This window comes from Anomaloglossus baeobatrachus, chromosome 5, assembly GCF_048569485.1.
Source record: "Anomaloglossus baeobatrachus isolate aAnoBae1 chromosome 5, aAnoBae1.hap1, whole genome shotgun sequence".
NCBI lineage: Eukaryota > Metazoa > Chordata > Amphibia > Anura > Aromobatidae > Anomaloglossus > Anomaloglossus baeobatrachus.
In genome coordinates, this window is record NC_134357.1 from 336,989,608 (window position 1) to 337,014,867 (window position 25,260).

The following is a 25,260-nucleotide window of genomic DNA, read 5'->3' on the forward strand; positions in this document are numbered from 1 at the left end:
TATTAGGGTGATAAATGTTGTAAATCATGGAGATTCTCAAAATAATATGGTCATTAATTTCTCTCCCATTTTCATTCCTCATCCTAATGCTAGATTCACAGTTTAACATCTGCGGATGTATAGCCTATAGCCTATGCCTTGGATGCGTATTTAAACATACATTTAGGTCCAGAAATATTTGGACAGTGACTGAATCATCGTGATTTGGTCTGTACATGCCGCTATTTTTAATTTAAAATGAAACAACTGAGATGAAATTGAAGTGTAGAGTTTAGGTTTAATTAAAGGGGCTGAATAAAACTATCTTGTGACACATTTAGGAATTGCCACCATTTTTCTACAAAGGCTCCTCATTTTAGGGGCTCAAAAATAATTGGACAAATTAACTTCACAACAAATAAAATGTTAATTTTAATAATTTGTAGAGATTCCTTTGCAGGCAATGATGGCCTGAAGTCTGGAGGCCATGGACATCACCAAACGCTGGGTTTCCCCCCTGTGATGCTTTGCCGGCCTTTAGAGCAGCTGATGTCAGTTGTTCCTTGTTTGTGGGTCTTTCTGTCTTAAATGGGAGTTCCTATTACAGTAGCTTAGGTATTTATGGTTATGACCACTAGCAACTAACCAACTGTCCCTTATGAGTAGACGTAACCAACAATACCTAAGCTACTGTAATGCCCTGAACATGAGGTAAGTGACATAGCTTATCAGGAGAACTACACTACATTTCTAATTAGAAGTATTTGCTAATATTATTATTATTACACCTACTACATATTGGGATAGGATGTTGGAGATGGGAATACTCCTTTAACTTTAGTTTTAATTATGTGAAATGCATACTAGATAAGGTTGAGATCTAGTGATTTACTCAGCCATTGCAGAATATTCCAGTTCTTTACCTTAAAAATTCCTGGATTGCTTTGTTAGTATATTTAAGTCATTGTCCATCTGTACTGTGAAGCGTCGTCCAATTAACCCTGCTGCATTTGGTTAAATCTGACTAGAAAGTATCGCCCTGTATACTTGAGAATTCATCTGGCTGCTTCTGTGTTCAGTCTCATTATCAATAAACACTAGTGACTCAAGGCTACTGGAAGCCATTTATGCCCGGCCATCACACTGCTTCCACCATGTTCTGCAGAGGATGTGGGGGGCTTTGGATAATTAGCAGTTCAGAGCCTTCTCCATATTTTCTTCTTCCCATCATTCTGGTACAGGTTGATCTTATATTCATCTGTCCAAAGAATGCTCTTCCAGAAGTGGCGTCTTTTTTTGACAAAGTCTAATCTGGCCTTTTTATTTTTAAAGATGATTAATGGTTTGCACCTTGTGGTGAAGTTCTCATGAAGTCCTCTCTTTATAGTAAAGTTAGATCCTGAAACATCTGCTTCTTGAATAGTGTTCTTCACTTGGGTGGAAGTTGTGAAAGAGTTTTTCTTCACCATAGAAAGGATTCTGAATAATCCAACACTGTTGCTTTCCATGAATATCCAGGCCTATTTGAGTTCCCAAGCTTTCCTGTGAGCTAATTTTTTTTGCAGAATTTACAAAACCGTTGATTTAGTCACTCCTAACATTTTTGATATCTCATTGATTGATTTCTTTTTTTTTTCAGCCTAATAATGGTACCTGTGCCCAGTACCTCTACCTGTGTCTGCTTTCCCATACCTATCAGTATCTGCAGTGCCCTCTGTTCCTGCCTGCATCAGCAATCCTGCCTGGTACCTGAGAGTTCATTTGACTGCATGTTCTGGATTCACAGCAAAAGCTTCCAAACACAACACCTGGAATCAGGCCCAGACCTTTTACCAGCTTAATTGATGATGGATTACCAAAGGAAAAGCCCATGCAGCCCCTTAAAGAGCTTATGGGACAATTGTCAAACTACTTATGATCCCTTGAAATAGAGGCAGCTACATATTTAACAACTGCCATCCTTAACCATTCCTTCAATGCATTTTATTCTCATATTGATTATATAACTCTAACTTGAATATGTTTTGGTCAACATCTAAAATGCCAAACTGTCCAAATATTTCTAGACCTAATTGTATACAAGTTTTTGCCACATCTCGACCTACTTTTGGCTATATTTTGACATATATGTTTAAGATTTGTAATATGTTCATTTATATAATTATCCTACTCCTCTGGATACCATTGCATACACTGAAGGATGTGTAGTGGGAGTCTAGAGGAGTAAACCTTTTTTATATTTCCACATACAACAGAATAAAGTATTTTGCAATAGAGCCATGTATGTCCAGCAGAATGCACAATATAAATGTGAATCTAGCCTTAAGACTACAGATTAACTGCTTAAACATTGGATATATACTCTATGGTGCAGCTCAGGGTATGTGAAGTAGGCTTATTAGCTGAGCCGGCTCCGCACATGGTAGCTGTTGGTTGGGCTATATAGTCGGCATTTGCCACAAACAACATGGCTGGAGCTGAGCTATTATCGCTGCTGTCAATCATTTAGATGCCACTGTCAATCTCTGACAGTGACATTTTAATGGAGTGGTCACTGGTGCACAGCAGCAGTGGCCTGCACCAGCTTTTATCTGCTACCTGTGTCATGAGTGTGGAGAACTAATGGGTTAATAGGCAGCTGCAGGCCCAAATGGTTACCCACTTGGTACAGGCTGAGCTTTATTGGAGTGTTTTACATTATATATCATTAAGAAACATTTATATTGTAGTATATAAAAAAAACTGCAAAATGCCCTAAGGGACTCAAAATAGAGTAAATATTAAAAAAGGTTAAAAAATATACATAAAAGTTTGACACAACTCTTTTTACTAGTTAAAAATACAAATATTAAAAAATAAACATATTTGGTTTCGTAATAGTTTGATCTATCAAATTATAATGTTAATTAATCAGTATATTAAACACCAAAAAAGAGTAAAAAAGATTGACGGAAAAATTGCAGTTTTTCACTAAAACACCTCCCTAAAGAAATACCATAAAAAGGGATCAAAATGTTATGTGCATCTAAAAATGATATCAATAAAACAATTATCAAGCCCAGCAAAAAAGAAATCATTATACAGCCGACGGAAAAATAAAAACGTTTTAGGTCTCAAGAAATGGTGACAGAAACCGACTTTTTTTTGTTTCAAACATCTGAATTTTTTTATCACAACATAAATAAAAAATCTAAGCAAGTTTGGTATCGCTGTAATCACACTGATCTGGAGGATTATGTTTCCAAGTCATTTTTTCCACATAGAGAACACTATAAAAACAAAAATAATGGTGAAATTGCATTTTTTCCCCACTAATTCATCCCATTTGGAATTTTGTTTCTATTTTTCAGAACCTTATATTGCAAAATGAGTGGTGTAATTTAAAACTAAGGTTCATTCTACAAAAAGAAGCCATCATACACCTATGACGACAAAAAGATTAAGTTATGTCTCTTGGAAAAAAGCGAGAAAAAAACAAAAGCACGAAAATGAAAAAATTGCCCCGTTGCTAATGGATTATAACATGGGGTGTGACAGTGTGCCATTGCTGTAGGGAAAGAAAGAGTTTCCCAAATTATTTATATTTTTTTTAAATAGGTTCTTCAAATAATATATTGATGGCATATCACTAGAATTAAGTTGTACATAGCAATGCTGTGAACATTTCACTGCTAATAACTGAGCTCCACATGCAGCCATGGCCGAAAGTGTTGACTCCCTTGAAATTGTTCCAGAAAATGAAGGATTTCTCACAAAAAAAATTGCAATTACACATGTTTTGTCACATACATGTTTATACATTAACAGTAATGTATCAACAGTATACATTACACATACATGCCCCCCGGGTCACCATTGCACAGACCCAGCTCAGGTAGGTCCGCACACCTCTCCTGTGTGCCACCCTTCTCTCTACTATCTACTGACTTTTGACCCCTCCCACTAGGCTGGCTAATCCCAGGGACTCGTTCCTTTCCATGGTGACCATCCCTTACATGGTTAACATGGTTAACCCTCTATGCCTGGTGTGGAGTGAAGAACTAGGATTTTTGATTGTGCTTTGGTGCTATCGGCACTAATACGCCAGGTACTCCTAAGAGGATGCAGTTCCTTGTAGTGGCCTGAGTGGCTCAGGGGCGCTACATTGGCACCCTTAACCTAATATTTGGTTGTACAGCCTTTGGAATAAATAAGTGCAATCAATCGCTTTCTATAACCAGTAACAAGCTTCTTCCCCCTCTCAATTGGAACTTTGGACCACTCTTCTGTTGCAAATTGCTCCCGGTCTCTCATATTTGAAGGGCGCCTTCTCCCAACAGCAATTTTAAGATCTCTCTACAGGTGTTCAATGGGATTTAGATCCAGACTCATTGCTGGACACTTCAGCACTTTCCAGCGCTTTATTTCCATCCATTTCTGGGTGCTTCTTGTTTGTTGGGTTCCATTGTCCTGCTGGAAGACCCATGACCTAGGACTCAAACCTAGCTTTCTGACACTGGTCAATACATTGCAACCCAAAATCCTTTGGTAATCTTCAGATTTCATGATGCCTTTCACACAGTCAAGGCACCCAATGCCAGAGCCAGCAGAATATACCCAAAACTTCCATCATATTTGACAATAGGTACTGTGTTCTTTTCTTTGTAGGCCTCATTCTATTTTCAGTAAATAGTGAAATTATGTGCTTTAGCAAAAAGCTCTATCTTGGTCTCGTCTGTCTACAAGATGTTTTCCTAGAAGAATTTTGGCAAACTTTTTTTATGTCTGTGTCAGCAGTGGGGTCCTCCTGGGTTATTGAAATGTCGACGGATAATTTGTACTGACACTGATGCACCCTGACCCTGCAGGGCGACCTGAATTTCTTGGAAACTTCATTAGGGCTACTTATCCACCATCTGGACTATTCTGCATTGCAATATTTAATCAATTTTTCTCTGCAGTCCACGTCAAGAGAAATCAGCTACAGGGCCATGGATTGTAATTATGATGCACACTGAGGACAAAGGAACATCAACATCTCTGGAGATAGCCTTATAATAACCTTGAGATTGTTGATATTTTTCAAAAATTTTGATTCTCAAGTCCTCAAACAGTTCTTTTCTCCTCTTTATGTTTTTTATGCTTAGTGTGGCACACACAGATACACAATGCAATGATTGAGTTCACTTCTCCCCTTTCTATCTGGCTTCACATATGATTTTCATATTGCCCACACCTGCTACTTAACACATCTGAGTTTAAATGGACATCATATGCTTGAAACAAAATCGTTTACCCAAAATTTTGGAAAGGTGTCAACAATTTTGTCTGGCCCATTCCGGGTGGGTTGGTGAAGGGGGGGGGGGTTGTATAACATGTCCAATATGCATTTTTTCCTCCGTTTTTGTTTCTGCTGTTCCACTACACAAAGGAAATAAACATGTATATGTCAATACATGTAACTGCAAGAATTTTCTGGGAGAAATACTTCACTTTCTGGCAGAATTTCAAGGGTGACCACACTTTTCACCATGACTGTATGTGATAACATGACACTGGTGTCATCAGTGTTTTGGATCAGTGTGTCAATGTTTTTACCATCATTGTGTCATCAGTGTTTTTCACAGATGAATAAATAACAAAGTTTTTATCCTTTGCGATGTTAAATATGGACAATAAACGGATTGCACACTTATGTCATCTGTGTGCTGTACTTCATGGACCCATAGACTTGTGTTTTCATTTCTGATACCAGAAAAATCAGACATGTTCTGCATGGATAATTAGTCCGTGAAAAAACATGGACATGGGAACAGCCCAGTAGATCATAATGAGTATGTGTTATATCCATGAAAAAATGGATACAGCACCTAAGTGCAACACGGATACCTAGGGGTATAGTCTATGGTCTATATCTAGGTACCTGGCCTGATGAAGATACCTTCAGTATTAACATGGATAGCCTGAATTTTTTACCCATAATGGAATCTTGACTATATCTTCTATCCTTTGCACTGGCAATATCAGCAGTGTATATGGGCATAATGATCATCGTGGCAGAGGTGGCGAACGCGACTGGGTTCCTTGGGGCACAGGGACCAATCGACCCCAGTGCCTACTTCGGCTGGTTGTGCATTCGAGGACGGACATCCAGTTGAAAGGCATAGTGGCACAAAGATTGACCAGGTCCCTGCACTGCAATAAACGCTTCCGGACAAAAAATGGCTGGCAGCTGACGCCTGTACCGTGAGTGGGGCGATGTATGACTGTGATGTGGGAGCAGAGGGAAGGTGAGTAGAACGGGGACATATACAGTACAGACCAAAAGTTTGGACACACCATCTCATTCAAAGAGTTTTCTTTATTTTCAGGACTCTGAAAATTGTAGATTCACTTTTAAGGCATCAAAACTATGAATTAAAACATGTGACATGAAATACTTAAAAAAGTGTGAAACAACTGAAAATATGTCTTATATTCTAGGTTCTTCAAAGTAGTCACCTTTTGCTTTTATTACTACTTTGCACACTTTTGGCATTCTCTTGATGAGCTTCAAGAAGTAGTCACCGGAAATGTTTTTTCAACAGTCTCTTGAAGGAGTTCCCAGAGATGCTTAGCCCTTGTTGGCCCTTTTGCCTTCACTCTGCGGTCCAGCTCACCCCAAACCATCTCGATTGGGTTCAGGTCTGGTGACTGTGGAGACCAGGTCATCTGGTGTAGCACCCCATCACTCTCCTTAGTCAAATAGCCCTTACACAGCCTGGAGGTGTGTTTGGGGTCATTGTTCTGTTGAAAAATAAATGATGGTCCAACTAAACGCAAACCGGATGGTATAGCACGCCGCTGCAAGATGCTGTTGTAGCCATGCTGATTCTGTATGCTTTCAATTTTGAATAAATCCCCAACAGTGTCACCAGCAAAGCACCCCCACACCATCACACCTCCTCCTCCATGCTTCACGGTGGGAACCAGCCATGTAGAGTGCATCCGTTCACCTTTTCTACAAAGACACGATGGTTGGATCCAAAGATCTCAAATTTGGACTCATCAGACCAAAGCACAGATTTCCACTGGTCTAATCCATTCCTTGTGTTCTTTAGCCCAAACAAGTCTCTGCTGCTTGTTGCCTGTCCTTAGCAGTGGTTTCCTAGCAGCTATTTTACCATAAAGGCCTGCTGCACAAAGTCTCCTCTTAACAGTTGTTCTAGAGATGAGACGGTGTGTCCAAACTTTTGGTCTGTACTGTATACTGGGATGGGAACCATGTATACCAGGAGGAGGACCATATATATCAGGAGGATGACCATATATATCATGTATACCAGGATGGGGACCATGCATAGCAGGATGGGGACATATATACTAAGATAGGGACATATATACCAGGATGGTATAACATGTATACCAGGTTGAGCATATTTTTTACCAGGATGTGCCAAGGATGAGGGCATATATACCAGGATGGGCTCATGATGGAGGTCATATATACCAGGACGGGAGACATACAGTATATACCAGGATGTGGATCATATATACAAGGATGAGGAAAATATATCAGGATAGGGACCATGTATACCCTGTATACCAGGATGGAGACATATATACCAGGATGGGGGACAGATATACCAGAATGGTGGACATTACTACATATTGAAGGGGCAATTTGTATGTCTTTACAGGATTTAGAATGCTACAGGGGCCCATACATCTGACTAACATGCAGGGGGGCCCAGGTTCAAATTTCACACTGGGGCCTATCGCACTCTAGTTACTCCACTGGCATATTTTCTATATTGTTGTGTATATTTGTCCACCATCGCTCAGAAAAGGAGCAGCAGCTAACAGTCCACAATTTTACAAGCTTTTACCAGAGTGGTGCCTGTTATTTGCAGCAACTAGTAATTAACGTTATAGTCTATAGAAGCCTAAAATAAATGTTAGAGGCACAAAAAGTTCTGACTGCCACTTTGTTCTATTGATTAGCAGAAGTCACTGCAGTCAGACTGGCACTGATTAGAAATTGACATTATGTCCTAGCTGTAATGGTGGCGATACATGCAGCGATATTGCTAGCGATATCGCTAGTGAGCGTACCCGCCCCCGTCATTTGCGCGTCATGGGCAAATCGCTCCCCGTGGTGCACAATATCATTAAGGGCCGTCACACGGACTTACCTGACTAGCGACGTGGCTGTGTCCGGCAAATCGCCTCCTTTCTAAGGGGGCGGTTCGTGCAGCGTTACAGCGGCGTCACTAAGCGGCCGCCCAATAGAAGCGGAGGGGCGGAGATGAGCGTCTGTAAGATCCCGCCCACCTCCTTCCTTCCTCATTGCCGGCGGCCGCATGTAAGCTGTAGTTCGGCATTCCCGAGGTGTCACACATAGCGATGTGTGCTGCCTCGGGAATGACGAACAACCTGCATCCTCAACAATCAACGATTTTTTGAAAAGGAACGACGTGTCAACGATGGACGATTTGGTGAGTATTTTCCATCGTTAATGGTCGCTCGTTAGTGTCACACGCAACAACGTCGCTAACGATGCCGGATGTGTGACCCCGGCGATATATCGTTATACGTCATTACGTGTAACGGGGCCTTAAGGCGTAAATGTTGAAAGTAAGAGTTTCCCTTTAAAAAGAAATAGTCTAATTTTGTTACATTACCTAGCTCAATTCTACAGTACATCACTTCTTCCAACATTGGTGATTGGTAGCCATCATCTAAGTGGACTGCTTGGATCCACAAATCCAAACGGTGCATATCATAGTATACCAGTAGTCTCCTACTAATGCAAGTCTTGCCGCTACAGATTTATTATGGAGCATTATTTTTTACTCTGCGTGGTCTTGTTTAAATGGTACAGAAATGTAACATGTGATGTGACAGGCAGGACAGCTGTTCTTGTGTTTGTTCTTTACTATTAACTCTATCTTACATTTAAGTGATTGAATTCCGGTTAATGAGACATATCTCGTAACACTGACAACAGAATCCAATCAAACGTTCACCTCCGCTGTCAATTTGCATTAGCTACATCAAAACTAATTGCTGATTGATTGCTATAGGCTACTGCACTTTTGCCCTTTGGTACGGTTCAAGCAATGGAGCGGACAAAATGAGAGTTAGAGATATATAAATATATACATGAATGTATCCTTTAGCCAGTAGCTATGTTTTTTTTAACTTGTAATAATAAGTGAGCGCAATGTACTTAAGGATTTATATATTTATTTCCGCCGAAGAACAAACAATTGATTTTCTAGGACAAAATTTTAAACAATTTATCCTCTTGGGGCAATATCCTCGTATATTTGTAATTTAACATCGAGCTATACGCAGTATATTATATACTGTAGCTGCTTGCTTTTTCCAGTTAACATGTTTATTTCCCTTGTTGATTTACCAAATTAACGAAGGTAGGGTTGCAAATGGAAATGTAACATCATCGCAAAGCACCAGCTGCTTATATAATTGGATGTAGCCTCTTGTTAGTTTGAACTTTTGCAAGTTTCTAAAAGCTATGATACAATGTAAGCATCATTACCATTAGAGCAAGCAGACATTTCTCCTTTTGAATCCCGTAATCCACCTATTCTACTGTGAGCTCCTACATGAAGGAGCCTATGATACATTACATATCATTTTGGTAATGCTGGTTTTGGATTAGCCATCAATGACCATCAGGAACATCACTGCAAACATTCTGGTTTTCTGATGGACTGTTCTGTAAAGTAACCCACAAGGGGCAATTTATAGGTTGCGTTAAGATTGGAGTTAACAAAACTTAAAGGGGCTGTCCCACAAATAAAGTTAATTTTAATCAATAGATCTTGGTATAATAATAATTTCCACAATTGGAAGGGTTTAAATAAAATGTTCATGTGCTGAGATAATCTTTTATATATGTCCCTGTTATATACTGTGTAATAGCCGTGTCTGACCGTACAGGGACATGGACTGATCATACCACAGCTCCTGGGCAGGGGAGGAAGTGAAAAAGAATACAGACATTACAGCATGGGATTGCAAATAATTCTTTCTTTGAGGTAAAACATGTTTTATAAACAGGCAGAGAAATGTTTTACCTCACAAAAAGAATCAGAAATGATCCCATGCTGTAATATTTTTATACTGTTTTTTTATACTCATTTAAGAGCTTCCCTGCCCTGGAGCTGTGGTATGATCAGACCATGTCCCTGTACAGTCAGACACGGCCATTACACAGTACATAGCAGGGGAATATTTATAAGATTATCTCAGCACAGAAACATTTTTTTAAGCCCATCCAATTGTGAAATTCATTATTATTCCAAGATCTATTGATTAAAATAAACTTTAAAATTAACTTTGTTAGCATCCATCATCTGGTACTGCACTGTAAATTAAATCATGTTTTTGTGTTACATTGCTAAAAAAAAATTGGCAATGTGTGTTTTTTTATATCATGAACTTCATTAAAAAAAAAAAAAATAGTAACCTTGCAATTTTTACACTGGTCACTGAAGCTTTTTGAGACTCCAATCCTGGCACTTACCCAGCTCATCCTGATTGCCCTGGTGTTGTGGCAGTCAGGGTAATAGAAGTGGTTGATGTTTTTCAAAAATTACAGCTGCCACAAAATCCTGTATTAGTAATTGGTAGGGATCTATGAGACCTTCCCCATTACTAATCGTGTAAATATAAAGAAATAAACACAAAACAAAGAGAACAATACTTTATTAAAAAAAACACCCTCTTTCTCCAATTTATTAACCCCCAAACAACCCTTCAGGTCTGACGTATTCCACAAGCATGATGTCCCATGATGATCCTGGCTCTGCTACATCCTGAAATCGCAGTACGAGATGACATTAGAAAATGTGATTGATCATTTAGGACCTCTGAGACAGACTGAAGGGGCCACAGCTGTGAGAGAAGTCACATCCCACGACGATCCTGGCTCCGCTACATCTTGAGGTTGCAGTGGGCTGTCACATTAGAAAATGTGGCCGATCACTACGGGCTACATGACACATTGACTGAGCCACGGCTGTGATAGTGGTGACATCACTGACTTGAGGTCACAGCTGGCTGTTCCCACGATACCCCAACTGTGACCTCACGTGAACTCACCTCACGTGAACTGAAGGAACTCACCTGAGATGAATCATTAAACTCAGTGAACTCACCTGAGGTGAACTTACTGAACACAATGCTGGATTACCAGTTTAGGCTAAGTTCGTACATTGAGTATTTGGTTGATGAAATTTCTGCACCAAATCAGAATCTACGGGCAGAAAAATGCACTGAAAACTAACTAAAAATGTATTGTGTTTTGGTGCGTTTTTCTGCAAGGGGATGCCTTTTTGGTGCAGAAATGTTTGCAACCAAATGCTCAATGTGCACACATAGCCTAATCTAGTAATCCAGCATTAAAGTCAATGAGTTCCCCTCAGGTGAGTTCAACTGAGGCCACAGCTGGGGTACCGTGGGAACTGCCAGCTGTGACCTCAGGTGAGCTCAATGATATCACCACTATCACAGCAGTGGCTCAGTCAATGTATCCCGCAGCTCACAGGGATCGTTTACGTTTTCTAATATGACAGAGCACTGCGACCTCAGGATGTAGCAGAGCAGGGATCGTCGTGGGACGTTGTGTCTGTAGATTACTTCGGGTGTTTGTTTTTTTGTTTATTTCTATTTAATTACATGACTAGTTATGGGGGGCTCATAGATCCCTACCTATTACTAATACATGGCTTCGAGGCAGCTGTGATTTTTTTACAAAATACAGAAATATTCTATTGGATTCAGGTCAAGTGATTGGCTGGTCCATTCTAGCAGCTTTATTTTGTTTCTCTGAAACCAATTGAGAGTTTCCTTGGCTGTGTGTTAGGGATAATTGTCTTGCTGAAATGTCCACCCTTGTTTCATCTTCATCATCTTGGTAGATGGCAGGAGATTTTTATCAAGAATGTCTTGGTACATTTGTCCATTCATCTTTCCTTCAATGATATGTAGTTTCCAGTGCCATATGCTGAACAACAGCTCCACACCATGATGTTCCTATCTTTAAACTTCACTGTCGGTTTGGTGTTTCTTGGGCAATATGCAATGCCTTTTAGCCTCCAATCAGGGTGTGTATTGTGGCATTCAAAAAGTTCACGTTTAATCTCATCTGACCAGTCAATAGTCTCCCAGTATTTCACAAGCTTCTCTAAATGTTGAGCAAATTTCAAATGCAATTCAACATACTTCTTGGTTTATTGGGTGATTCCAGATGTTTCTGTAGCGCGCCGTGTGTTGTCCTTGGCTCATAGACAACTCTTCTGATAATTCTTTTCACTCCTCTGTTTTAAATTTTGCTGGCAGCACCTGGTTGTGGCTGGTTTATCTTAACCTGTCTAGTATTTATTCAGCAGGTTTTTTTTACACCAGAAGGCCAAGATTTAACTTCCCACCCCTTAGCTGACCAATCAGTACATCAACTTTTTGTTTCTCAGCAGTTTGTTTCTCGCAACAGGGGCAAAATCAATTAAAGTGCATCAGTCTTTAAAACAATCCATAATATAAAACAGCAGTTCTTTCAGGAGACACAGTCCATAGTTGAGAGTGTAGGACTCTCTAACTTCACTTTAGGGCCCTGAATCCAGCAGGAAAAGGCACAACAGGTGCAAATAAATAGGGAAATAAAAGTGCAGCTTGCCCAGCTTTCAACTAGCATACTAGGTTTTGGCCATAGAGGGTATTTACAACAATCTCTCACAAACATTCAAGATGGCTTCTTGTTCCTTCAGCTCAGCAATGGTGTTGGGCAGTCAGATACAGCGCAGTCTTTTCTTCAGTTTCTCCCCTAAGAAGATGGTTTTCTTAGATACAATTGGATCGTGGCATAAATTGGCGTTGCTTTTCTTCCGGAGGATGGATTCCTGAGTACTCTGCTTGCTATGGACAAGGCCTGACTCTGTGCACTTTGATCAGTGCAGATCAATGATGGGCTGGCTTTTTTCTTTTTATCTACATAACAGTTCATCATTTTCACACACAGTCGCTATTTTAACTTCACATATCCACCTTTTTTAAGCAAAAAGCCACCACTTTAATTCTCTTCACAAAGCACATAGGGATCCTGTTTGTGATGCCAAAAATTGTGGTAACCTCGTGAGGTGCACAGCAGAGGTTGCGCACCTGGTGGTCTGTAATCTGCCTCACGGTGGCCGAGCTTCCTGTCACAGTGGGTCCCCTCAAAATTGCGTACACACAAAATCCCTCAATAGAAAAGAAGTATAACAGTTGCTGTCTTTCAGGTAGAATCTGATGGTGGTGATAGTGGTTTGTGCAGTTAATCTTTAATCATGAAGGAAACAACTACAAATGAACAGTCTTTTTACTGGCGATCACAAGATGGATAACTATTTACAGGTAGAGGCAGCTGGTTGGTGTTTTCTACATTTATAGTTCAAGATTGACCCACACCAGACAGGCAGACCTCTGAGGGGAAACGTTTCTTATTAGATCAGATTGCTGTCTTTCTGGTAAGTCTTACTCAGTTCTCCTTATTTTGGGCTGAGCTGTACTTCACCTCTAAGGCAACTTTTCCTTCTAGTGATGCGTGAGAAATCCTTTCAAAATGGAGGACGTGAACTCCCCCTTTTTCCTCTCCTTTTTCCTCTCAACTGCTGTCTCCCAATCAACTCTATCCTTCACTGCATAGCCGGAGTTAGCTCCTCCATGTGACTCATACAGCTGCAGTCATTGGCTGACTGCACAGGGGAAGCTTAACCCTCTGAGTGCTGCCTGTCAGCAGGTTTTGACAGTATGCTACAGTACACAATATACATGGAAAATTACCTTTGTGTGACACACTCTATACTTCTGGTATGCCATGGAGATGGCCACTTTGTGGGATACCACATGTATCCGGTTTATGGTGAAATGAGGTTATTTCAAATTGGTGAAGTGTTCAATATTTATTTCACTCACTATATATCCTATTCTTCTTTCCACTCATTGACTGATTTTTTTTTTACTTTCAATTTACTGGTAAAATCTGTCAGTAAGGAGAGATTTTCAGCTCACTGAGAGATTGGAGGATATTTGCTGCTCAAACATTTCCACATAGAGGAAAGGTGGAGGGGAAAAGATAGAGAGAAGGACCAGACAGGCTGAAAAAGGCAGAGAAGGACAAATTCACTTGAAATCAAAATTTAAAGAGATGAGTTGTGTTTCCTTTGAATTTTCTACGACCCCTTAAATGATTATAATTAGTGATGAGCAAGCACTGCCATGCTCGGGTGCTCTGTACTTGTAACGCGTAGTGATGAGCGAGCACTACCATGCTCGGGTGCTCTGTACTTGTAACGAGTAGTGATGAGCGAGCACTACCATGCTCGGGTGCTCTGTACTTGTAACGAGTAGTGATGAGCGAGCACTACCATGCTCGGTTGCTCTGTACTTGTAACATGTAGTGATGAGCAAGCACTACCATGCTCAGGTGCTCTGTACTTGTAACGAGTAGTGAGAAGCAAGCACTACAATGCTCGGTTCTCTGTACTCGTAATGAGTAGTGATGAGCGAGCACTACCATGCTCAGTACTCATAACAAGTAGTGAGGATAGTGAGGAGTGAGCACTACCATGCTTAGGTGCTCAGTACTCGTAACAAGTAGTGATGAGCGAACACTACCATGCTCGGGTGCTCAGTACTCGTAATGAGTAGTGATCAGCAAGCACTACCATGTTCAGGTGCTCTATACTCATAACGAGTAGTGATGAGCGAGTACTACCATGCTCGGGTCCGCTGTACTCGTAACGAGTAGTGATGAGCGAGTACTACCATGCTCGGGTCCGCTGTACTCGTAACGAGTAGTGATGAGCGAGTACTACCATGCTCGGGTCCGCTGTACTCGTACCGAGTAGTGATGAGCAAGCGTTACCATGCTCGGGTGCTCGGTACTCGTAACGAGTAGTGATGAGCGAGCACTACCATGCTTGGGTGCTCCGTACTCGTAACGAGTAGTGATGAGCGAGCACTATCATGCTCAGGTGCTCGGTACTTGTAATGAGCAGTTGTATGCTCAGATAGCAAGACTCGAGTAGTCGAGTACAATTGAAGTCAATGGGGAACTCAAGCATTTTTTCAGAAGTTTTCCTAGAAAAACACTTGAACTCCCTATTGACTTACATTATAGTCGGATACTCAAGTCACGCCCATCCAGGCATCCAACTGCTGGTATGAGCACCGAGCACCCAAGCATGGTAGTGCTTGCTCATTACTAATTATAATAAAATAACACTGCTGACCTTGTCCTATTCTACATAGCAAAGCTGAAAAGTGAGCAGCAGGAAACAGGGAGCGTCATCCTATTGTGTGTGCTCCTTCGGCTAATGTGAAAGCTGGAATATGTCAGAATTCTTTTGCACATAAATAACTCACTCAAAAACAAAATATCAAAATAAAAATCACAAACGCAAAAAAATAAATTTCTGATGAGACATTCCCTTAAAATGTGTTAGAATTAGAGTTTTAATATGCAAGAGTAATTAGATTTCCTAAACTGATTAGATTGAGGCCAATTTTTGGAATGTTTTTAATAACACAGGAGACATTTCATTGGCTATTGTGAAGTGAATTACCCACTCATTAGCAAAAACTGACATATTTTTTAATAATCAACTGCCCCAACGACCTGAGGTTCATTAGGGGATAGGAAATTAATCTCATTTTAAAATTTGACATTAATCATCCATCATATACGAGTGAAATGATAGATAAGGTCACAATGTACATAGCAACACACAACATAAGTGTATGCTTTACTGGAGAAAACGGATACATGTACACATTCTATATACATTGATGACTTCTTTCTCTACCAGATTTTTTGCTTTATCTGCTTATGGATGTTGATTTTCCTAGGAATGTATCATATAAAAGAAAATATCTAGAAGTTAAAGGTCAATTGAAACAAAGTGAAGCACTTCATGTGTAACAGTAATTACGTTGGCGCACTTGTCAGAAGCAGGTCCTATAAGAAACAGCACTGTGCAAATGCCAATGTTCGGAGTATGTGTAAGAGAGCAGAGAGCAAATTACACAAACTATCAGCAAATGTCAACATGGAGCCTGTATAAGGCTGGGGAGGTGTGAAAGGGATTAGTGTTCCGTGATAAACCAGAACGTTGCGAGCATTCAGGACCTGTAGGCCAGTTCTATTAGTTTTTCAGTTCTATTAAGATTTGTTGTTAATGCTCATTTGGAATTTTTCTGTGTTTTGAGTCATTACTTATTGTTTTGGAACCTGCTATGCAATCCTATGTCTTATTTTTTTTCTTGAAAGACGGGTACAGATGGATCACATTTATCTGAGCATATGGTGCAGGCTGACATCGCCAACCCGCAGATGATGCAGTGTCTCAGCCCACTCTTTTGTGTAATAGTAACAGTATGTCTTGTTTGGAACACAATTACTAGCTCTTTGATTGCAGGGACGGAGCAGCATTGCATTTTTAGACTATTATCACACGCTTTGGCTTCTGCTTTACTTGTGTTTTGCATGTACAATGTGTATAAAGCACTGAGGAATATGTTGGCGCTATATAAGCAAACATAATACATATACAGTTAGGACCAGAAATATTTGGACAGTGACACAAGTTTTGGCATTTTAGCTGTTTACCAAAACATATTAAGGCTTTGTCCACACACTGCATTTTTGTGGTGACCACAAAAATGCACCCTGTGGCCCAAACAACCCATCTTGTGGGAAAAAATGCATAAAAAATGCATGCATTTTTTATACGTTTTTGGACCATGCATTTTTTATGTGTTTTTTTTTATCACTAATGGGTGAAAAAAGCAGGGAAAAATGCAAAAAGAATTGACATGCTGCATTTTTGTGGTCACCACAAAATGCAGCAAAAAAAAAGCAACATGCGCACAGCAAAACTGAAATCTCATAGACTTTGCTAGGGAGGAAATGCATGCAGTTTGTGGTGACTAAAAGGTCACCTCAAAATGCACCAAAAAAGCATCAAAAACTGGAGTGAGCGCATGGGACCTAAAGATTCATTTATATAATAAATATGGACTTAAAGTGCAGACTTTTAGGTTTCATTTGAGGGTAACCAAATCCTAATTGGAGTAAGGAATTAGAACTCTTTAATATTTAGCTGCCTATTTTTCAAGGAACCAAAAGTAATTGGATAATTATCTCAAAAGCTCTTTAATGGGCTGCATGGGTCATGCCCTCATTAATCCATGATAAATTTTGTAGGTAAAAGGTCTGGAGCTAATTCTAGATGTGGCATTTGCATTCGGAAACTGTTGCTGTGAACCCATAACATGCTATCAAAAGAGTCCAAAATGGAAGAGAAACAGGCCATCATTAGGCTAAAAAAAATTAAGAAATTCATCAGAGAGACAACAGAAATTTTATGAGTGGCCAAATCAATAACTTGGTACATTCTGCAAAAAAAGAGTGCAGTGGTGAGCTTGGGAATGCAAACTAGCTTGGAGGTCCACAGAAGACAACAGTGATGAAAGATTGCAGAATCCTATACATGGTTAAGGAAACCCTCTTCAACATCCCCTCAAGTGAAGAGCATTCTCCAGAAAGGGGCTTCAGTATATAAGTCTACCACAAAGAGAGGACTTCATGACAGCAAATACAGAGGGTTCACCACAAGGTGGAAACCAAAAATAAGCTTTAGAAATAGACAAGCCAGATTAAGACTTTGTAAAAAAAATCTAAAGAGTTCTGGAAAAGCATTCTTTGGACAGATGAAACTTAAATCAACCTGTACCAGAATAATGAGAAGAAGAAAGTATGGAGAAGGTTTGGAGTGGCTCATGATCCAAAGCACACCACATCATCTGTAAAACTTGGTGGAGGCCGTGTGATGGCTGGACTTACATGGCTTCCAATGGCTTTGGGTCAATAGTGTTTATTAATGATGTGACTGAAGACAGAAGCAGGTGAATGAATTCTGAAGTGTACAGGGCTACACTTTCTGCTCAGATTTAACCAAAAGCAATAAGGTTGAAAGGTTGATTGGACAGCGCTTCACCACACAGATGGACAATGTCCTAAAACATACTGTGAAAGCAGCCCATTAGTGTTTTAAGACAAAGAAGTGGAATATTCGGCAATAGCTGAGTCAATCACCAGATATCAACCGTATTGAGTATGCATTTCACATGCTTGAAACAAAACTTAATGGAAAAAGACCCACAAAAAAGCAACTACAGTAAAGGCCTGGAAAAGCATCACAAAGGAGTATACCCAGAGTTTGGTGAGTCCATGATCTCCAGACTTCAGGTAGTCATTACCTGCAATGGATTCTCTACAAAGTATTAAAAAATAAAATTTTATTTATGGTAAAGAAAATCTGTCCAATTACATTTGAGCCCATGTAATGAGGAGGGTTGTAGAAAAATAATTGCAATTCCTAAATGTTTCACAGGATATCATTGTTCAACCCCTTTAATTAAACCTAGAAGTCTCCACTTCAATGGTATCTGAGTTGTTTGATTAGAAATAAAAAATACTGTCTTGAAAAGCCAAAATCATTAAGATTCAGTCACTCTCCAAATATTTCTGGACCTAACTGTAGTTTGTGTGTTGCCTGTAAACGTGGGTAGATTCATATGTAGAGAAAATTTTCATAAGTATCTGCAGTGGCAAATTCATAACAAACCATGCAGATTTTGGTGCTGATTTCCATATTCAGTTGATAAAATAGAAAAAGACTTAAAAAAAAGTAAAAAACACACTTTTGAAAATATTTTTTTTTAAATTTTAAAACTTAGAGTTATGAGATGTATTGTGAACCGTCCAGAAATTCAAGGACAGGCTGTAAAACTAGGGCACCTTTTTGCCCTGTCCATAAAAATTTAAGGTATTCGTGATTTTTTCAAGCTGAAGAAACGTAGATAGATTAATATTATTAATATTATCAGTTTATAGTGAATGCAGCTGATCTCTTCATATCAGAATTATAGGCTGTAGATATGCATCACTTATACTCATAATGATTTATTTTTTTTTCCACTGTGTTCGTAAAAAATAGTGTCTGTGATTTTTTGATCAGCTGTCCAGAAAAAATAAAAAGTCAAGTTGGCAACTCTGGTTGTTAGTAATTAGTAACAAAATCAACAACAACTGGGTATTGCCAATGTTGATTTACTCCATTGAACTCATTTGGAAAAATCTGCAACATATTCAGCACCACAAGTCAATTTCTACATGGAAAATATTTGCAAAATTTGGAACAGATTTGTTCAGATCTCATTTAAAGTATAGCATTTTACCAATAATTTTCCTTCTGACAATTTAGATTTAAAATCTGCAGCAATTCTAATATGTGTGAATAAAAACTCCAAATAGGTCATATTAATTGATTATCCCTGCCTCATCTCATTGGACTATGTAAATGCTCACAAGGTATTATGTATATTACGTACCTGGTAAGAGTTGGGCCAGAACGTACTAATTGCCAGTTCTGCTCGTACCCAGCCTTCTGTCACCATACTAGATACATTCCATACTGGGTTTCCCTGTGGTCCACCATTCACTTTTACATAAACGTTCAAAGAACCAGGGCTAGTGCGGCCAGACATATGGTAATGGAAGTCAATGCAGTGAGTGTCATTTTCTTTAAGTACAGGTAGGAGAAGGTGAGCCTTCTGTCCAGTGGCAAACCCTGTGCTGTTAACCAGCATGAACGATCCTAAGAAAAAAGAATATATTGTATAGAAAGACGAAATGAGGGCATGCTATGGAAATTAGTAAACAGATGGCAAAAAAAAAGTTAGATTTGCTTGGTAATGTTACCTGTTGGGACACTGCTGTCCAGTGGAGGCTTCTCCCATGTGTTGACCTGCTCCCATGTAAATCCATTAGTACCAAGAGCCACACTGTAACCACAACTGTTGTAATGTTCTTCAAACGTGCACCCACCTAGAACAGAGTCATAGGTTAAGGTAAGCAAAGAAAAAAGTAATTTCATCAATTATGGAAAGAACATATTTAGGGTGCTTTTAAAAGGGTTTTCCACTACTAGGACAACCCTTTCTCATTCCCAATGTTTGGCCCCATTAAAATAAAAAAGCTTATATTCACTCACAGCAGTGCCAACGCTCATGTTCCCGAGGCTCACCTGAGGTTGTGAAATCATGCAAGACCCACGCTCAATCACTGTTAGTTTCCCCCATTTTGAATTTATGAGTAATCAACAGGAAGTGAGTGGCCAGCATCAGCTCTCACTTCCTGTTGATTAATCATACATCCGAAAGTGGGGGGAGAGAAGTTGGCGGTGATTTTGTGTTGGGCTCGCCTTAAGTCACAACCTGAGCCCGGGAGCTGAGTATAAGCTTTTTTATTCTAATGGGACCAAACATTGGGAATGAGAAGAGGTTGTCCTCGTAGCGGACAACCTCTTTAGGTAAACCTTTTGATCTTATGATTTGTTCTCTACACAGACTGAAGAAACAGGGCAGCATTGGCTTATCTCAAAGAAAGACTTTTAACTGGCTAAAAAAAATAATCAATTGTGGTCACTTTTCTATTTTGTCTTGTGGCATTTGTTGCCATATTTAGTACCAAATTTTAGTACCAAATTCTCCAAAGTGGCTTACGTGTTTCAAGAATTTTGTGCAAGGTCAAAAATGGTCTTTACTCTTGTACTGTTTACCAACTAATTAGTGCAAAAAGTCACATTTTTCTATCAATATTGGCTGGTTTGGCCAACATTAGTCTAATGCATTTGGGAGCCTTAATGGGCTCCATACACAATAAATAGCTTTCAATCAAACGATGATTTGGCCGATCGCTGGCTGTAGCTGTCTCCCCTGACTTCTCTATACAGAGGAGCGCTCCCATTTCAAAGTGATCCAAGAGCAAAAAGATCATCGGTTCTGAATGTAGACATGCGAGATGTTCTCTTCTTTGGCATTATCTAACAGGAGAAAGTGAGGAGGCCCCGTAGACATGTTGACCAAGTTCCCTCTCCCGCACAAAAGAATTTATATCTGAATTAAAGGCGTTATATGACTACACCCTTAACTCTAGTTTAGAAAAAGGTTGAATTAACATGGGAAAAGAAATCTGCCCAAAGGAGTAAATTGAAATTGGGCTCCATTGCAAAAGTAACAATCTGACTCCCACTCCATCAACCATGTACCATTTATAATACTAGTTTCTTCTTTGAACCTTCTGAGGCACCAAGACTTGGGTTGTATTGCTACCTCTGCATGTTCTATTACTAGCGCTCCGGCCAATGCTTAGGATCTTGATAGCTCTTGGTATTTTTCTCAGTCTGTTAGTTGGCCATTGACTATAATTGATCATGTGACCTCCAGAAAAAAACAGAATATGAAAAGCCTTTAGAAATGTTGGGGTCATCTCATTTTAGAGAAAGGCATTACAGCTGTTAGAACCTCACTAATTGTATATGGTTGCCTTATTCCAGCAATATGATATTGAAGTCTCATACCATATGATAACCGCTTTAATCCTTTATATACCAGCTATATCCTATAATAACACAATCAAATTGCATCTAATCTACATAATGATGGAAAAGCCCCTGACCCTGTCTGTACATACAAGGTAATGGAGCTCTGGCAGTAGCAATTTCTAAGATATATGTAATGAGAATGAGGAGAACAATATTTAGTGTGAAAGATTACAGCTAAAAAGTCTAGTTAAATAGAGATAAAGTAGAAAAATTAAGCTGGGAGGACATTTCTGCAAGCTCAGCAGAGAAAGAATGTGACCTGGAGAAAAGGCGAAGAGTCCATAAACTGCACAGAAGTACGAAGAAAATATATGGCATAAATAGCAATAAATAGAAGGGATATATTACACAGAAAAGGCGGAGGAGGATAGGAGAAATCTCATAATTCCAGAGCAAGACATAAAAACACACAATTTGAGAATATGTTCGGAGTAATGCAATGTTTAGGCAAAGAGCAAGAATCGACCATAACGGCCCAATTTGTTATTGTACTTTAACCTTTTTCTGTTTAGTTTTCATGTGCTTCAGCTGTTTATCATTTACCTCTAATTCTTCTTATAATTTGCGCCTTTCTTAAAGTCACTTTTTATGATTTCTTATGGGTTTTTTTTATTTTATCTTTGGTATCATGGGTGGGTATTTGGTTTTCTAGATATTTTTCTTGACTCATCATTTTTGAGTTTGAAAAGTTGCAAAATTTTTGAGTAAATTTACTCAAGTGCCAACTTTCTGGAATTATATCATATACAGCAATACATTTTACCCAATATTTGCATCATTTTTTAAAAAAACATGTGACTTTTTGAACTGAAAAAGTCACATAAAAAAGGTTAAGTGCAAAGACAAAGACCATTTTGATTTTAATCAAAATTTATAACCCATGAAAGTTATTTTGAAGCATTTAGCACAAAAAAAATCCCGTTCAATAAATACCACAAGACAAAAAAGAAAAGTGACTTAAACCCCTACTCAATGATGAATTGGGGGCCAAGGTATATATGGACCAGATTGGCTGTTTTCTGTCTGTCAATAGTTATAATTATTCTTAGGTTTCATTCAGAAGTTATTTTTTTTCAGAAACGGACTGAATTTCATTAGATTTTCATCAGTTTGTCCAGTTTCATCATTTTTTCTCCTTTTTGACCTATCAGTCAATGAATAATGGACAGCACATGGATTGCATTACCTAGACTTTCATTGTCAAGTGTGACCCGAAAATGGTTTAAATTTTGGACATGTCTTTAGAATTTTGAATTGACTACTCAGTCCCGCTAAACATCCCTGCCAAGTGAACATCCCTATAGACTGACATAGGTAGGAGTGATATCCGAGAAAAAAAATGGAAGGACTTGTACGTGAAAAAATGACATCTGAATAAGCCCCTAATGTTAGGATTCATTCATATGTCTGATTTCTCCATGTACGAGAATACTGGAATTGGATATTGGAATATTGGAATGACCATCAGCAGATTTGGCTTCCAGTACCATCTTTATACTGATGACACACAGCTATACACCTCATCCCCTGAGCTCACCCCCGCTGTACTACAGAGCACAAGTGACTGCATGACTGCAGTTTGCAACATAATGTCTGCTCTCTATCTGAAACTAAGGCGGGCTTTGCACACTGCGACATCGCAGCCCGATGCTGCGATGCCGAGTGCGATAGTGCCCGCCCCCGTCGCAGCAGCGATATGTGGTGATAGCTGGCGTAGCGAAAGTTATCGCTACGCCAGCTTCACACACACACTCACCTGCCGTGCGACGTCCCTGTGGCCGGCGACCCGCCTCCTTGTTAAGGGGGCGGGTCGTGCGGCGTCACTGCGACGTCACACGGCAGGCGGCCAATCAGAGCGGAGGGGCGGAGATGAGCAGGATGTAAACATCCCGCCCACCTCCTTCCTTCCGCATATCCTACGGAAGCCGCAGTGAGGCCGGTAGGAGACGTTCCTCGCTCCTGCGACTTCACACACAGCGATGTGTGCAGCCGCAGGAGCGAGGAACAACATCGGACCGTCGCGTCAGCGTAATCATGGATTACGCCGACGCTGCACCGATGATACGATTACGACGCTTTTGCGCTCGTTAATCGTATCATCTAGGCTTTACACACTGCGATGTCGCATGCGATGCCGGAAGTGCGTCATTTTCAATTTGACCCCACCGACATCGCACCTGCGATGTCGCAGTGTGCAAAGTGCCCCTTAACCTTTCCAAAACTGAACTTCTGCTTTTCCCTCCATCTCCCAACCTTCCTAAACCATGACATCTCCCTCTCTGTGTGTGGCACAACGATAAGTCCTAGGCCGCAGGCCCGCTGTCTGGGTGTTATACTTGACACCGATCTCTCCTTCACCTCCCACATACAATCTCTTGTCCGCTCCTGTCGCTTGCACCTCAAAAACATCTCTAGAATCCACCCCTTTCTCACAATAGAAACGACAAAAACCCTCACCGTGGCCCTGATCCACTCTCGCCTTGACTACTGTAACTCTCTATTAATTGGTCTACCCCTAACTAGACTCTCTCCTCAACAGTCCATCCTTAATGCAGCAGCCAGGGTCACCTATCTGGCTAACCGCTACTCGGTTGCCTCTGCTCTGTGCCAGTCATTGCACTGGCTGCCCATATATCACAGGATCTAATTCAAACTGCTTGTTCTCACCCACAAAGCTCTCCACAGTGCGGCACCCCCATACATCTCCACCCTCCTCTCTGTCTATCATCCCACCCGTTCTCTACGCTCTGCAAATGACTTTCGACTAACATCCACACTAATTCGAACCTCCCACTCCCGAATCCAACACTTCTTCTAAGCTGCACCAAACCTCTGGAACGCTCTACCCCAAGAAGTTAGGACAAATCACAACTTACTCAGCTTCAGACGCTCCCTAAAAATGCATTTTGTTAGGGCGGCCTATCACACTCCCTAGCCAAACTAATTTCACCTAATCCCTCTACAACTTCTCAGAACATAACCGCACGTCAAACTCCATGGCACCCAAATGCATCTCAAGGCTCTGGCCTATTGGTCCAGGAAGCCATTATCTATCCCCCATTTCCTTGAGATGGCTGGATTGTTATTGTAAATAAGCACTTGTACCATGCCCCTCCCCCCATCTCATTGTAGATTGTAAGCTCTCACGAGCAGGGTTGCCTTTTTTCCCTTTAAATATTGTATCTTCTATAATTGTTACTTGTTTGTATATGTTTATGTATATGATATGTATATGAGCCTCCTGAATTGTAAAGCGCTGCGGAATATGTTGGCGCTATAGAAATAAAGATTATTATTATTATTATACTGGACCAAATATTCTGATCAGATCATTTTCTCATACGTGGAGAAATTAAAAAAAAAAAGAATTATCTTCTCCATTATGATAATCGGAGAGATGTAATCCATGTGTGGTCTGATTTTTTCACTGACCTATTAAATTGCATTGCCTCTCATCAAAATCGAACATGTCTCCGTAATTTTCCATTGACCGTGAGGTCCGCGAAAAACTATGGACATGTGAATAACCCCATAGACAAGCACAGGTACAAGTGCTGCCCTTGAAAACCACAGATAGCACTAATACATGAAAATCAGATGTGTGAATGAGGCCTTATTGGAAAGCAACTTCAAATAGCAAAACTGCAATAACAGAAAGAACCCAAGGACTGGTGTAGTGCTGCTTCTGGAAAAAACAGCTATATATTCCTAATTGTTTGGTAATAACTTATGTCAATGGAAATTTTCCATTGGCATGCCTGACTTATTCACCTCTCCATATTCAGAATACATGTACGTACAACCA

The 25,260-nt window shown here is 40.0% G+C and overlaps 1 protein-coding gene across 11 annotated transcripts in view; it reads right to left on the minus strand.

Annotated features, from left to right (window-relative positions):
* PTPRT (protein tyrosine phosphatase receptor type T) overlaps positions 1–25,260 on the minus strand; it is a 549,351-nt gene that overhangs the window by 300,491 nt on the left and 223,600 nt on the right. For all 11 annotated transcript variants that reach the window (XM_075349848.1, XM_075349844.1, XM_075349843.1 and 8 more), the window contains exons 2-3: positions 19,772–19,897; positions 19,402–19,667 (exon numbers count right to left, since the gene is read on the minus strand). In XM_075349848.1, coding sequence (XP_075205963.1) covers positions 19,402–19,667; positions 19,772–19,897 — 392 coding nt within the window. The remainder of the gene's footprint in view (positions 1–19,401; positions 19,668–19,771; positions 19,898–25,260) is intronic.